The 16,791-nt window shown below is 40.7% G+C and overlaps 1 protein-coding gene across 1 annotated transcript in view; it reads right to left on the bottom strand.

Moving 5' to 3' along the window:
• fat1a (FAT atypical cadherin 1a) overlaps positions 1–16,791 on the bottom strand; it is a 57,252-nt gene that overhangs the window by 26,187 nt on the left and 14,274 nt on the right. Inside the window, exons 4-9 of the mRNA XM_077605607.1 lie at positions 13,039–13,100; positions 7,795–8,130; positions 7,115–7,331; positions 6,898–6,966; positions 5,815–5,954; positions 16–291 (exon numbers count right to left, since the gene is read on the bottom strand). Coding sequence (XP_077461733.1) covers positions 16–291; positions 5,815–5,954; positions 6,898–6,966; positions 7,115–7,331; positions 7,795–8,130; positions 13,039–13,100 — 1,100 coding nt within the window. The remainder of the gene's footprint in view (positions 1–15; positions 292–5,814; positions 5,955–6,897; positions 6,967–7,114; positions 7,332–7,794; positions 8,131–13,038; positions 13,101–16,791) is intronic.

Genomic DNA, 16,791 nt, shown 5'->3' with positions numbered 1-16,791 from the left:
ACGACGAGTGCTCACCATGACGGTGAGGACGTGGCTTCGGGCGCTCTCGTGATCCAGCGCCTCGGCGGTGTAGAGCGTCCCCGTCCCGGGGTCCAGTTTGAACTTTTTCAGGCTGACGGGGTCGGTGCTGCTCAGCAACGTGAAGGTCAGCTTGTTCTTCTCGTCCTGGTCCCGAGCCTCCACGCGGAGCACCTCGCTGCCGGCCGGGAGGTCTTCGGGCACGCTGGCCTCGTACTTGGCCCGGGAGAATTCCGGACGGTGGTTGTTGGTGTCGATGACGCGGATCAGCACCTGCCCAAGAGATTATTTGCTATCGTTAGCTAAAAGGCGCTACGGCAATCGCTTTGATTGCAGTTAATGGAAAAATGCTTGGACCAATTTATTAAAGTCTAAAAAAGGTTTTTCCTGTCATCCTCCAAATACCCCAAAAAGAAGAAAACCGGAAAACCACGTAAACCAGGGGTGTCAGACTTGGGTTGGTTCGCGGGCCGCATTAACGTCAACTCCATTTCATGTGGGCTGGACCATTTTAGATATAATATTTAGATACATTTTTTTTACAAATGGATTAAAAGAACTGGATTAAAAGCCCTGAATATTCATTTTTTTATAGATCTAAAACAATGTTTATTTGAGCTTTTTTGAATATATTTTTAGATTTTACAAAATGATTATTGAACTAAAAACACAGAAAAAATGGATTAAAAAAATACAATTATTGATTTAAAAGGGGGAAAATCAGGAAATGTAATACACATCTATCCATTTCATTTTAATTTGATCCTAAAACAGAAAGTCACAAGGCACTCATCATTTACTTTCTCGGGCCGCACAAAATGATGCGGCGGGCCAGATTTGGCCCCCGGGCCGCCACTTTGACAGTTGTGGTCTAAAGATTAAAGCCTAAAAATCCTCACCCAAGTTTTTCCCGTCAGCCTCCAAATACCCCCAAAAAAGAAAACCGGAAAACCACGTAAACCATTAAAAAAATCAAAGTCAAAAGAAACATAAAAAAAATGTGAAAACCACATAGTAAATGCAAAAAAAAACCATCAAATGAAAACCGCGTAAAATCTAAAAATAAAAACAATAAAAAATTGAAATAGGGTAAACCCCAAATTAAATCTAAACAATTCTGCCTAAACACCAGGTGGAAAAAAAATTAAAACCCACAAAAAAACTGCAAAACACAAAAACAGTGGTAAAACAACCCCCTGAAAATATGCAAAAAAAATAGTAAAAAATGAAGAAACAATGGAATTGACTAAAGAACGTTGGATTGGCAGCCGATATTTAAAACCACGGTTTGTACGCGTCCAAAGTCAAACGTGTCCTTAATGGGATGTATTTTTTTTTTAAATTTTTGGCATGACTGGATGAGACTTGTTTTGTGGGTCTAGTCATGATGGACAAATTTCACGTAAAAAAAAAATCATAAATAAATTAATAAATTCCATAAAACTGTAAAAAAAATGTTTTAATCCGAGACTTGGATGCACGTCCTAATTGTCATTTTAAAATATAACTGTCATATTTCATGTGGTTTTCACCACAGGTTCCAGTCAATCTGTCTGTATTGAGGGCTGATTTATAATCAAGAGCCAAAATGGCGCCATCTGGCCAACACTGCCAAGCAAAATAGGAGCCATTCTGTCATTTTAAGACTTTTTAGGGGGATTCTTTTCATCATGGACATTTCCCACCGTCCCCTAAAAATACATTTGAAAAATTCTCCAGATTGTGCCGCTAACATGGCGCCTCCTAAAAGAAAAAGTCTGGACTCCTTACTGTAAGCCTTTTCACACGTGTCTTTTGGAGACCTTTTCCACGTTAGACATGCCTTCCAAATGTCACGCCGCTGAGTGAAAGCGGCCCCCGGGGGGGCGCATTTTTCAAAAGCCGTGGACAGCGAGACCCTTCCTTTGGGGGGGGATTTTTTTTGGCATGCCACTCTAACCCAAAAGGAGCACTGGGGAACCGGGCCTGTGTTTTCGAAGCGGCTATTCCAGGCGTGCCGTGCCGTGCGTGACTTCTTCTTCTTGTCATGTCAGGCCAGACGCATCCCCCCTCGGTCTTTCGCAACACGAACATGCGGTTCCCGTGACCCAATTAGCATTTTCTGAAAATGTGTCAAAGTGCTACGAAGGCAAATGGTCGCACCATCGCTATTCTACACGTAGAAAAGGACGTTGGCGCTCAAATGTGGCTCATTTCTTTAAAAACTGTGATTTTGGATGGATCGTGTCTGGCTCGCTTGCTAGCTAACGGGTTCCCATCTAAACTCCTAAACTCTCTTTTTGTTGTTGATAATGACGACAGGGCCTATGTCCGATTATTATTATTATTATTATTATTATAAACGATGCCCTAAATCAAGGGTGTCAGACTCGGGTTGGTTCGCGGGCCGCTTTAATGCCAACTTTCATGTGGGCCGGACCATTTTAGATATAATATTTAGATTTTTTTTTTAATAAATGGATTAAAAGAACTGGATTACACGACCTAAATATTCCGTTTTTTATAGATCTAAAACAATATTTACTTTAGCTTTTTTAAAAATATATTTATAGATTTTACAAAATGATTTTTGAACTAAAATCACAGAAAAAAATGATTAAAAAAATGACAATTATTGATTTAAAAGTCTCTGAATATTCAGTTTTTTATAGGTCTAAAACAATGTTTATTTTAGCTTTTTTTAAATATATTTTTAGATTTTACAAAATGATTTTTGAACTAAAAACACAGAAAAAAATGGATTAAAAATGACTGATTGATTTAAAATGGGGAAAATCAGGAAATATAATATGCATCTATACTCTTCATTTTAATTTGATCCTAAAACAGAAAGTCAGCACTCATCATTGAATTTCCCGGGCCGCACAAAATGATGCGGCAGGCCAGATTTGGCCTCCGGGCCGCCACTTTGACACCTGTGCCCTAAATGGAAGCTTACTTAGCGATTTATAAGCAAAATGCTGGACTTACTGTTTATTTTATTGCCTTGGGTAACGTATAACCAAGAAAAGAAAATGTGAAAACGACATAAATGCGAAAAAATGCCATAAAATGAAAATATAACGTAAAATCTCCAAAGTCAAAAAAGCAGAAAAAAGAAAAAAATATTGAAATAAGGTAATGCCTAAATTAAATCTAAACAATCCGGCATAAACAGTAGGAAACAAAATAAAGAGTCCGCTAAAAAAAATGCAAAACACGCCATAGCTAGCTAGCAAGCTAGCTATGGCGTGTTTTGCATTTTTTTCAGACTTAATTTTGTTCCCTAAAAGTAAAAAAAGCAGAAAAAAAACATTGAAATAAGGTAAAACACAGATTCAATCTAAACAAACGTGGTTAAACAGTAGGAGGGGAAAAAGGGTCTGCAAAAAATGCAAATCATGCCATAGCTAGCTGGTTGTTGATGACAATAGCAATGCAGCGCGCTAGCTAGCAGATTTCTGCGTGTGGTGTGACATCATTTTCTGTTTTCTAATGTGTGGGCGGAGCCAATTAGGATATACCTTCATTACGGAGACTTTTTGGGATGATTTGTGTTCAAAATATATAAAAAGTCACTTGTTTTAGCATTTCACAGGACATTTTTTCGTCACGTCGATCGCAAAAACGACTAACCGGCGGGCGCCGAAAGCGCCAGATTCGTACGTGTAAGTGTGTGTAAGTGTGTGTTACTTCCTCCAGGGAGTGCTGCGCAAAAGCGTGACTGAGACGGCGTGTGTACACATGACAGATGGAGCGATACCGAAGGGCGAGGGTGACGTGACAGCGGTGCAAAAAAGGGTCACGTTGAGCAAAGGCGCCGCGGTTTGTGTTCCTTTTTTCTTTCTTTCTGAATTCAATTATCGGAGGATTAATTCCGACGCCCTCCCGCCGGAAGCACGTGTTCCCAAAACAGGATTAACAGCACGCTACAATTGTGCGTCCGCTCTTCCCGGAAGCCAATGAAAACAAATCAAAGCATATTTAACCTTAAAAAGAGGGAAAATTGCCAAGCGCGGCTAGCCGTTAGCCGTTGAAAGCTTCCATATGATTTTGATTGAGGGAGCGATAACGCTGAGGCGTCTGCCCCGCCTCTTTCCTTGACTGCCCCGCCTCCCGCCGCCCTGCCCCGCCCCCCTCCTGCTGGCAAACAAACGGAAAGAATTTGAAAAATGAACTGGCATGCTGAGTTTGTTATTACATTGAAACAGTACATCAAATAGAAGAAAACGGAGATCAAGGGTGTCAGACTCGGGTTTGTTCGCGGGCCGCGTTAACGTCAACTCCATTCCGTTTTTTTATAGATCTAAAACAATGTTTATTTGTGCTTTTTTAAATATATTTTTAGATTTTACAAAATGATTTTTTAACTAAAAACACAGAAAAAATGGATTAAAAAATGACAATTATTAATTTAAAAGGGGGAAAATCAGGAAATTTAATATACATCTATACTCTTCATTTGAATTTGATCCTAAAACAGAAAGTTGGCACTCATCATTTACTTTCCCAGGCCAGATTTGGCCCCCGGACCGCCACTTTTGACACCTGTGATGTAGATAATAATCATATATAAAATGGAAGTATTTATGAATATTCATTAATTTTTAATTATAGAAAAAATGGCAATAAAACTAGAAAATATTTTAACATTTTTGCTAATTATTTGATTTTTTTTTTAACGGCAGAAAATGGAATAAAATTGAAGCTGAAAATGCATCCAATTTTTGTTTTATGTTTTTTTTTAAGAAGAGAACAAGCCAAAAAAAGACTATAGTTCTTCAATTCTAGTTCAGGTTTGATTGAAGCTCAACTGGTGCTTTTAAGAATGTAACATTGTTTGCTAGCGTGGCGCTAAATGAAAGGACGAGCACGGCGCGGCTGGCCATGAAAGGCCGCATTGATAGCCGGCGACACCAAACGGATTCTTTGGCGGCCGAGGACAAAGGACGGCGTGCGCGAGAGCCCAGAAGGCTAGCGCGCCGCTACGCTAGCGATTCTGGCGGAACGAGGCGTGACCGTGAGAACCGCGACTCGTGTAAAGGGGGACGCGTCGCCGTCGGCGTTCACATTTGCATATTTTCCTCATATTTGAATCGTTCCTTGCTTGCTTTTTGTGGGAAATTTTAAGAAAAAAATATTAAAAAGTGCTTCTGGAAGATGAATATTTAATACTCTGTTTTTTGTTAATAGACAAAAAGAAATACTAAATGTTAATTTCGTCTTTTTTTGTCATTGGTGGTTATAATTTTTGATGCGCGCACACAAAAAAAACAAGAAAAAAAATCTGAAAATTGCCCTAAAATGAACAGGAAGTGACAATTTAAGCAGAAAATAGCCTAAAATAATCAGGAAGTGACCCGGAAATGGCCCAATCAACAGAAAATGACTTGAAATCAAAACTAAGTGCTTCCAAAAATTGCCACCAAATCAACAGGAAGTGCCCCCAAATTATTAAAACCAGCCAATGGCAGGGCACGAGGATCCAAACAACCAAACATAGCTTGGGGCAATTTAGCATACAATTAGCCTAGCATGCATATTTTTGAGTATTTGGGATGAGAGCAGAGTACCCAGAGAAAACCTACACAAGCCCAGGGAAAACGCGCAAATTCTACAGTGACGACCCAGCGGGGATCGAACCCTCGACCTCAAACCTGCGAGGCAGACGCGCTATCCACTCGGCTGACGGAGGTGAATCAAACTAGCCGCAGTAAATGAACAAGAAATTGAAGTAACAATATCATAACAGGGCGCAACATTTCCTGTTTCCATACTTTTGAGAGCCCCGCCCCCCCCAGTTTAGTCTCCTCCTACCTGAGTGCTGACCGTCCGGGTGCCGTCGGTGGCCTCCACCGTCAGGTTGTAGTTGGACTTTTGCTCGGCGTCCAGCGGGCGGGCCACGATGAGCGTCCCGCTAGCCTTGCCCACGTCGAAGCGGCTGTCGTAGTTTCCGCCTAAAAACGGCGAAAATGGCGTCACGGCGAGAAAGACAAGACAAAAACGTCGTTTGGATGAACGCCGACACCATCACAAAAAGAAGAAATAGTTTAGCGTGTGACTTTCAAATCAAAGCGGAGCATTTTGGGGGCGTAAATTCATAACAAAAAAGGCTTTCTAATGAAATCAGAGTCAAATTTGTGTTCCTTTCTCAGTTTCTTTGGCTCCGCCCACTAAAAAGAACCTGATATCCCACTCAGAATGAGCTGTTTGCGGTCTGCTAGCTAGCATGCTAGCAGGCAGATTTGTTTTCTATGTGTAGGATGACAATAGTGCAGGCATTTTTAGTTTGTCACATGCTCAACATTTCGTGGCACATTGAAACAACACTTTAGGGAGCACAAATGGGAAAAAGGTGTGGTTTCAGACGTAGGTTTACATGACAACGATGTTTGCTAGCTGGAAAAATGTGCATTCATGTATTCCACAAGCAAAACAGATACTTTATATTCTTCCAATTAAATGAATACATCTGAACAGCAAGTGCTTTGTTGTCGGTTTACACGTTGCACAAGCCTTTTTGGTTTTTATTTATAAACCAAAACAAATATATTTTTTAGCAATTTAAAGTAGTTATCTATGTTTCTTCATGTTTTGTCATTGATTATTTTCTCATAAAAAACAAGTAAAAAATCCTTTGTTGAGTAAGGTCATCATTTTTTTTTGTTTTTAAATGACTCATTTTCATCATTTAAAAAAAAAAAAAAAAATTCTTCTCTACCCAAGTCACACCGCCACCTATCGGCCTGGCATGCACATGACAGTCTTTCGTCATCGTCATCATGTAAAAAAAACGCCTTAAGTGGAACATTGACACGTCACAGTGGAAAACGGGCACGTAAAAATAAAGAGAGCGAATGAGGATGAGGATTGGACGCCGACCGGTCTGCCAGCAGATACCTTCTGCTGTACAATTGTGGTCGCAAGCCATCTGAAGGACGTAAAACATCTCCGATTCCTCAATGCCTCCTTGAAAGCATAACGAGGCACGGAGACAAAAGGCAAAAGTATCGCGAGAAGAAAAGAAGAAGAAGAAGAAGAAAGGGGTCAAGAAAAGGCCCGCCGGGTTAAAGCGACATTTCCAGATTTCCACGCGACGGGAGAGTCGGGCGCTCACCGGAAACGTGGAACCAGACGGGGACGTCGGAGGACTCGGTGGCCACCACGCCCACCATGTGCGCCACCGGGTCGCTCTCCATCACCGAGAAGGAAAAGGGCGACTCCTCGAAGAGCAGCGGGGCGGCGTCCTCCGGCACCACCGCTTTGGGGATCCATTCGATGTGGAGGCGGCACGTCGACGACTTCTGCGGACGCCCGTTGTCCACCGCTTTGATCTGACGCCGTTACGAAAAAAAATCAAAATAAAACATTGTTTGAATTTTGAGTTATATCCGTTATACCACGTGTCAAAGTGGCGGCCCGGGGGCCAAATCTGGCCCGCCGCATCATTTTGTGCGGCCCGAATAAGTCAATGATGAGTGCCAACTTTCTGTTTTAGGATCAAATTCAAATGAAGAGTATAGATGTATATTAAATTTCCTGATTTTCCCCCTTTTAAATCAATCATTGTCATTTTTTTAATCCATTTTTTTCTGTGTTTTTAGTTCAAAAATCATTTTGTAAAATCTAAAAATATATATAAAAAAAGCTCAAATAAACATTGTTTGAGATCTATAAAAAACGGAATATTCAGGGCTTTTAATCCAGTTCTTTTAATCCATTTATATAAAAAAATCTAGAAGAAAATAGATTTTTTGGGGGGGGTGATCGGATGAATGTGGGAGGAGCATCACCCACCGTGAGGATGTCGTACTCCCCCGCCGCCGAGAACTTCTTGGAGGACACGGCCCCGGTCTTGGGTTCGATGAAGAACTTGCCCTCCTCGTCGCCCTCCTCGATGCTGTAGGAGATCTCGGCGTTGGCGCCGCCGTCGCGGTCCGAGGCCACTACCCGGTAGACGGGGTCGCGGCGGGCGGCCGGACGCTCTTTCTCGGGGCCGCGTTCCCGCTCGGGGAGTTTGATCTTGTAGATCTTCTCCAGGAAGAGCGGACGGTTGTCGTTCTCGTCCAGCACCCTCACGATCACGCGCACCGTGGCCGATTTGGCCGGGGCGCCCTGATCGGTGATGGTGACCTGTGGGGGAGGAGGGGTCATGTTTAGAAAAAAAATGAGCGCTAGTTTTTGCTCATTGGCTGCAAAAAAATGGGTCAATCTTATGAAATATTTTTTGGGGGCTTACTGTTACTGTCAATGGCGAGCAAGGGTAAGATTTCCCTTGACGGATATTTCCAATGGACGTATGGGAAGGGAAGTGACCCGAAAAAAGTGCCAAAATAAACAGGAAGTGACTCATAAATGCCCCAGAAAATGGACGGCGGGTCGTCGAACTCAGTTTGGTTGACGCCCACGGCATCACCGGTTAATTTTTGGCTCAAAAAGTCAACTTATTTCGGCGCTAGTCGGCCATTTTGAATAGGAAGACCGAAATTTTAAACGGATTGGACGTCTAGCGGCGTCAATGGCACTGAAAGATGGACATCCGTGAATTGGACACTTCCTGTCCTTGTCATTTCAGGGTACTTACTGTAAATTTTGGATGACTTTCTATTGATTTTGGGGGATTTTCTAGTCGACTTACACTGTTTTTTGGACACATGTCGTCAAAATAAAAGCATTTAATTGCGTACGTAGAGGACGGATAAGAACAAACACTATCATGTGTCCTCACTGACTTTTTTGGACAACATCTCCTCCAAGCCGCCGCCCCATTTCGCCCGAGAGACTCGTTGGAGCGTCGCGTTTTGGCGGACAACAACTCCATTAGCCGGCTAATTGAAATGACGCTAGCAAATGGCGCGCGGCGGACAGATGCTTCTTAACGACGCCGATGTTTGTTGTGCTCTTCTTTCACGGTGTGTTCAATGTCCTAAGAAAGTCCCCTTTTTTTTTCGTTCTTCGGTCCGCGATAAAATCCCGTTAATGACACATTAAAGCGCATCTGTTCTTTGCGCCCGAGTTGGAGCGGGCGCCGATTTGGACGATTGAAGGCGCTCAATGGAACCGGACGCCCTTTTCATATTTATTTTACTGCCGACGAGACGACATTAGTCGGGATTCGACAAAAACAGATTCATTTGGCTAATCGTGTCCCACGCGAAGAATAATCTGAACTCATTGGCTCGCGGAGGACGACGTCCAATGGGACTTTCTATAGAATATAGTGATTTACGGTAACCCCTCGAATATCGCGGGTTCAACTATCGCGGTTTCACTACATCGTGGTTTTTTTTCTGGGGGAAATTTTTTATTTGCTAATTAATTTTTGTGGCAAATTCATAAAAATGTGAAAATCCATGCTAAAACTTGCAAGTGGAAGCCACTCCCCTTTCTTCGGCTTGCTACTAGGACTCAGCACTGAAGTAAAAAAATATTTTTTATTTTATTATTTTTTTAAAATAGGGATGACCCCACTTTGCGGTTTTCATTTATCGCTGCCATGTCTGCTCTACATTAACCGCGATAATTGAGGGATTACTGTAAATAGAAAATACCGATTTTGCTTGTAGACGACACGAGCTTTTTGTTGACGTCATTGAATCGAATGCTTTTATTGTCATCATACAAGTATAATGAGATTTAAAGTTTTACCAAAGTGCGCAACTAACAACAAACAAACAAGTAATCAATAAATAATAATTAATAAATAATCAATAAATTGCTCATGTTAATCTGTTCGCTTTTGGCTTTTTTTGACGGAACCACCTTGGTATGAGCTTATCTGGCAACCCAAAGCCAAGTGATATCATGCACTTCTAAAGTTCTACTGTGGTCGCAGTACCTTTTTTTGCCTGCAGTCTTTCACGGTGCTCTTTTAAACTGTGCATAGTTCAATTGCAGTTGTTTTTTTCGATGAGTAGCAAAACATAAATTGAAACTTTTGCCAGGTGGTGACGCAAACGCTTCCCGACAACTGATTTTCTTTCTCGATTGTTTCTCGTTCGGGTTGAAGAGGCCATCCGTCGGCATGCCCGGGCAGGTCGCGCTCTCTTCCCTCCCCCCACGCGGGAACGGCGCTCTTTGAGCTCTCTGTCCTTTCCACCCCCCCCGTTACACCCTCCCCCGCGCACCCCTTCCGCTCGTAAAAGTTGAAGGCGCCCCACGTGCGGGTGCTTTAGCAGGGTCGTCAAAGTGCAGCTGCTGAAAATGGCTTCCGGATTCCGCCGCCCAATCGGGGGGAGAGGGGGGTGGGGGGGCGCATAGTATTTTTAAACGACTTCCTTTTATCCGTTTGAATCCTAACATATGGAATTTGACCCAAATTTGTAATCATTTTTTCAAAGAGTACAAATAAAACGTTTTTTCCACTGGCCAAGATTTCAATTAACAGTAAAAGGATGAACACAGCCTCAGGGCAGCCATCTTGGTAGAGGCGACGTTCCCATTAAAGACGACACATTGGCGTTAAAATCCAGTTATGACTAAAGGATTGTCCACCTGAGAGGATTTTATCCATGTCAATGCTTCTGCTATTTGTTTAAAAGGCTGCCTTTGACGGCGCTAGACGTCCAATCCGTGTCAATCAATGTCGGCGTCCATCTTGAAATTTAATAAATGTTTACTCGTGATAAACTCATTGGTGGCCCATTTTGGCCTGGGGAACAACAATGTTTTTTCATTGTCTGCCATTGACGTCACTAGACGTCTAACCATTTAAAGTACTAAGCCACAGGTGTCAAAGTGGCGGCCCGGGGGCCAAATCTGGCCCGCCGCATCATTTTGTGCGGCCCGGGAAAGTCAATGATGAGTGCCGACTTTCTGTTTTAGGATCAAATTAAAATGAAGAGTATAGATGTATATTAAATTTCCTGATTTTCCCCTTTAAATCAATAATTGTCATTCTTTAATCCATTTTTTCAGTTTTTAGTTCAAAAATCATTTTGTAAAATCAAAAAATATATTTAAAAAAGCTAAAATAAACATTGTTTTAGAGCTATTAAAAACGGAATATTCAGGGCTTTTAATCCAGTTCTTTTAATCCATTTATAAAATAAAAATCTAAATATTATATCTAAAATGGTCCGACCCACGTGAAATCAAGTTGATGTTAATGCGGCCCGCAAACCAACCCGAGTCTGACACTGTTATATTAAGCAGAAAATGAATGAATATGATTTGCCGCCACGCCATTGGACGTCTGTTGCTGTCAATGTCAGCAAATATATACCGAGAAGTAAATTCCTTTTGAAATGAGCCATTAAAATCCATTCTCGCGCTATAATTGAAACACAGAACGCTATCTGAGAAGGAGCGGGGAAGAAAAAAAAAATGGCAGCTCGGGCGACAGATGTACGAGCGGGCCCATGCCGCCCGCCCCTCCCCGCTGTAATTAAAGGCCATGAAGAAGAAGAGGGGGAGGGGGAGGGGGAGGAGGCTAATTAAAAAGGCGCCATTATCAACTTTGCACAGCCGAGGTCAATTAAAAGCCTGCAGTGTAAAACATCCGCGGCCGCTTCGTGTCGGAGAAAACCAAAAAAAGACGCCGCGACCAATCGAGTTCGGCAGGCTTTTTGTGATTTATGCGGGTGCCGTTTTAAATTTGAGAGCACCCGCTTTTAAAATGAGCGTCCTTTCAGGAACATCTTTCAGCGTTAACCACGGAATTATAGACATTTACACATGATAAAGTGGACCGAGCGAGAGCGCCCTCAAAAATGAAAAGAAGAGCGGAAAAAATTCAGACCCGAAGACACTTGGACGTGGGAACGGGACATTTTAAAAAGTTGCTTTCTCGCCAGTTATAAAAAGTCTCGAGAAAACAAAAAAATGAGACGGAAATTATATCTTTAAAAAACGAAAAAATTCAGCCTCTAAAGACAATTTTACGTAAAGATGAGCTTTCTTATAAGGAGCTTTTCAAAAGACTCCACAGACCATGCTGGAAACGATATAACAAGTCCGCCATTTTGGGTCAGAAATGTCCCAGAAGATTTTTTTTTTTTTAATTCAACCCCTCAAGACATTTTTTTATAAAGATGAAAATATGAAGACGAGAGTATTTATAAGGAGGGATTTTAAAAAGTCTCCCCAGACAATGCTGGAAACCATACAACGAGTCCGCCATTTTGGGTCAGGAATGTCCCTGAAGATTATTATTTTTTTAATTCAATCCTTGAAGGTATTTTTTAAATTCAACCCCTGAAGACAATTTTATATAAAGATGAGCTTACTTATAAGAAGAGATTTTAAAAAGTCTCCACAGACAATGTTGGAAAACATACAAGTCCGCCATTTTGGGTCAGAAATTTCCCTGAAGATTATTTTTTTTAAATTTTTCTTGAAGGTAATTTTTTTTAAATTCAGCCCCTGAAGACAATTTTATATAAAGACGAGAAAAATGAAGACGAGTGTAATTATAAGAATAGCTTTTAAAAAGTCTCCACAAACAATGCTGGAAAACATACAAGAAGTCCGCCATTTTGGGTCAGGAATGTCCCTAAAGATTTTTTTTTTAAAATTCAGCCATTGAAGTTTTTTTTTTAAATTCAACCCCTGAAGACAATTTTATATAAAGACGAGAGTAATTATAAGGAGAGATTTTAAAAAGTCTCCACAGAATAGGCTGGAAAATAAACAACAAGTCCACCATTTTGGGTCAGAAATGTCCCTGAAGATTTTTTTTTTAATTCAACCCGTGAAGGTTCTTTTTTTTTTAAATAAAGCCCCTGAAGACAATTTTAAATAAAGACGAGGTTACTAAAGAGAGCTTTTAAAAAGTCTCCACAGACTATGCTGGAAAACAAACAACAAGTCCACCATTTTGGACCAGAAATGTGCTTGAGATTTTTCAAATTCAGCCCCTGAAGACGGTTTTACATAAAGACTAGAAATTTAAAACCCAGCTTTGTAAAGTAAATGGAGCACCAAAGAAAAGCCTCAAGGGACCAATGCTGGAAACCCAAGAGGAAGCCCGCCATTTTGGTTCACAGCCCCACTTTGCTGGAAAACAATTTGACAAAATGGCGTGAAATGTAATAGCCTTACCTCGAGAATGTGCTCGTCCTGTTGCTCCCTGTCCAACTTCCTCGATGTTGTCGTCAGCAGGCCTGGCGGAGAGGGAACACATTCGGGTGAGCGCGCTTTATTTTGAAAATCCAGCCGAATCCAACACTTTGACAAATGATGCGCAGGTGTCGCCGTTCAAAGTTTTCTCGCCGTAAAGAAGTAGGCGGAGGAAGGCAGCTGCCGGCCGGCCGGCCGCGAGCGAGCGAGCGAGCGCTCGGACACTTGCGAAATGTCGCAAAGGCTCGCAAAGAACTCGGGCGGATTCCAACGCAAGCTGTCCAAACAAAGACAAAGAAAAACGGCAGCACCACAACATAAAAAAATAAGCTTTTTTCCTTGTCTTGATTTGGGGTTTTTTTGCGAGAGAAACAATGGTTAGTTTTGTAATTTTGCAATATGTAAAGCCATGAGTAAAATCATGCATATATAAAAATAATAATAATAAACATATATAAATGCAGGAAATGTATTCAAGAATAGAAATAAAAATGGCAAAATTAATAATTTTAAAAAATATATTTGATTTTTAAATAAAAATGGCAAAATTAATAATTTAAAAATTGAATTTTAAATAAAAAAATAGCAAACATTTTTTTTGAATTTTAACTACAAATGGCTAATTTAATAATTTACCAAAAATATTTGAATTTTAAATAAAAATGGCAGAATTAATAAATTAAAAAAACATTGAATTTTAAATAAAAATGGAACAATTAATAATAATAAAAAATGAATTTTACATAAAAATGGCGAAATTAATAATTTTAAAATAAATTATTTGAATTTTAAATAAAAATGGCAAAATAAATTTTTAAAAAAGTATTTGAATGTTAAATAAAAATGACAAAATTAATAATTAAAAAAAAAATTGAATTTTAAATAAAAAAGAAATCACATGTTTGATATTGAATTAAAATTGGTGAGATTATAATGAATAATTTCATTGAGTATTTTTGTCCATTCATAAATAGACAGAAAATTGATGACATCAAAGGGTTAAACTTCATATTTGAATCCAATTCACGTTTGTTGTTGTTGTTTTCACGTTCAAGGCTTCTTTTTTGCTGCACATTTCAGGGGTAGAAAAAAGGCTAATTGCAGCTCGAGGCAAATGGGCCAGCGACCAATCCCTCCCTCCGCGCCAAGAAGAAGGCAGGATTTCCGCCAGCCAAGGCCGAGCGCGGGCGAGCCACAAATAGCGGCGGGCAGGCGGGCTGAGCACTGCAATTAGGAAAACCTTCCTTTTCCATTTTGGGACCTCCTTTTGGGGCTCTTTTTAATCTTAAACACAAAACTACTGATTTTCATTCAAGGGAAAGAAGAAAAAAAAGAAGAAGAAAAAAAACGAGCTTTTCTTTTTCATCGTGGCCGAGTGGGAAAGAAAGAAAGAAAATATCTTTGGTGTAGTACATGCCACGGAAGAACAATCCGTTCCTACGTTCATTCAAAGCAAAAAAATAAATAAACAAACATATACATGGTCATTTTTTAAAAACGAAATAAAAGTGTGTCATTGAGTTCATCGCTCGTAGGCGTCCAATCCACTAGAAGTGGGAGGATGGCAGCAAATGGTGTGGAGCAGCGACGCGTACAAGAAAAAAACAAAGTATGAATATTATCGCATGCTTTTTAAATGGTTTTCTTTTTACAACTCTTGCAAAAAACAATAAAAAAATAAAAAACTGAGCAAATCAACGACGAATCACGTTTTCGTGAAAAGGAAGTCGGCACGGTACTTTCAAAATAAAATAATGGAACGTTTGTGACGGTAAGTTAAAATGGCCAGCAAAAAAACAATGTTTTGACATTTTTTTCCCATGTAAATTTGTGAAAAAAAACATTGCTTGATTTTTGTTTATCGCGGTTTTCATAGAAAATGTGTTTTTTGGCTGTTTGATCGAAACTCCCGTAGTAAAGTATGGAAGATTTTGGAGTATTTGGCAGCTCTTTTGGCGATTTGGATCAGAAAATATGGCGATATGTTAGGACACGTGTCAAAGTGGTGGCCCGGGGGCCAAATGTGGCCCGCCGCATCATTTTGTGTGGCCCGGGAAAGTAAATGATGAGTGCCGACTTTCTGTTTTAGGATCAAATTAAAATGATAGATATAGATGTATGTTAAATTTCCTGATTTCCCCCTTTTAAATCAATAATTGTCATTTTTGAATCCATTTTTTCTGTGTTTTTAGTTCAAAAATCATTTTGTAAAATCCAAAAATATATTTTAAAAAAGCTAAAATAAACATTGTTTTAGATCTATAAAAAACGGAATATTCAGGGCTTTTAATCCAGTTCTTTTAATCCATTCATTTAAAAAAAAAAATCTAAATATGATATCTAAAATGGTCCGGCCCACATGAAATGGAGTTGACGTTAACGCGGCCCGCCAACCAACCCGAGTCTGACACCCCTGTGTTAGGACGATTTGGACAAGGTCAAAAGATGGAGAGCCATAAATTGACGGAAAGCGTCTCTTTGCCAGTGGCCAACTGGATAGACTGGATAGTTTGACCTTGGCACAGCGAGCGAGCGAGCGAGCGAGCAGGAAGGAAGTTGTCGGAGGCATCCTTTCCTTATCGGACTTCCCGACACGGACGGACGGAGCAGAAAGGTAACGGCGACAAGCCAATCTAAACGCTTTATTGGAGCAATTTAAAAGCAATTGGAAAAAGACTCCCTCAAACGGTCGCGCTTTATTCCAGCAACAACTTTTACGCTAGATTGTATCGGACAACAGAAAAAAAAATGGCGCCTTTGTTATTAAAATACATTTTTGGACCAATCAGAAAATTAATAATGTGGATTTTTCCATTTCTTTGGATTCATTCGGTCATGTGCTTGTCTTTGCAAGAGTGGCGGGGGCGCCGCAGCCTATCCCAAGCAAACACGGCGGGCGCGCTCGCCAGCCTATCGCCGACGTCGCGCCCGGGCGGACTTTGAACGGCGCCTTGGCCCGGCGGCGACGGTTACCGGGGCCACGCGGGGAAAAAACAAATGGTTGCTAAGGGCGCTTATCAGTCGCCTGTTTAACCAGAAAGCGGCTATCTTTTACCAAGGTGAAATAAAAACGTCGACCTTTGACCTTTGCTCAAGCTTCGTTTTTGTTTGTCGAAGAGGCGTTTCGCCTTCAAACAAAAATGCCTTTTCAGTTCAAGGTGAATCACTTTTCCATCTCTCATCCTCCCATTTTCCTTTATATTTTGCAAATATTTTTCAATCTTTTTTAATCTACTTGCATATTTTTTCACGTACCTTTGTTGAATGCAAATTCAAGCACCAACGTGGAAACAAAAAAATATGCAACTTATAAAAATCAGAACTTTGATTACAGAAATTTGGATATTCTCAATTTTTAGATGAACAAAAAATGAATTCGAGTGTCAAAATAGATTCATTTGCAGTCAATGAGTCAATAAATGTAGTTTTAGCCCAACAGGACGCGTGAAAGAAAACCTGGACGCTTTGAAATCCCCGACGTGGATGCTAGCTTGTTAGCTAGGAACACGTGTTGCGCGCAAAACATAGGTTTTGGTTCCTTTCCTTTCCACGGCCGGCTTTGTAGCGACGCCAAGACCCAAACGGAGGTCCGGCGCGCATTTAGAACATGTTATTATGAAGGGAAAAAAGGCCTCGCGTGCGTGCGGTCGGTCGACTTGGACATTTTGGCAGAGCGGCAATATACGTTGACGCGTCCCATTTTTCATAGAGAATCCTTTAAAAGGAAATGGCTAA

Source organism: Stigmatopora argus, chromosome 7 (assembly GCF_051989625.1).
Source record: "Stigmatopora argus isolate UIUO_Sarg chromosome 7, RoL_Sarg_1.0, whole genome shotgun sequence".
In the NCBI taxonomy this organism is placed as follows: Eukaryota; Metazoa; Chordata; class Actinopteri; order Syngnathiformes; family Syngnathidae; genus Stigmatopora; species Stigmatopora argus.
Note: the sequence above shows the minus strand (reverse complement) of the source record. Positions and strands in the feature narration are given on the sequence as shown.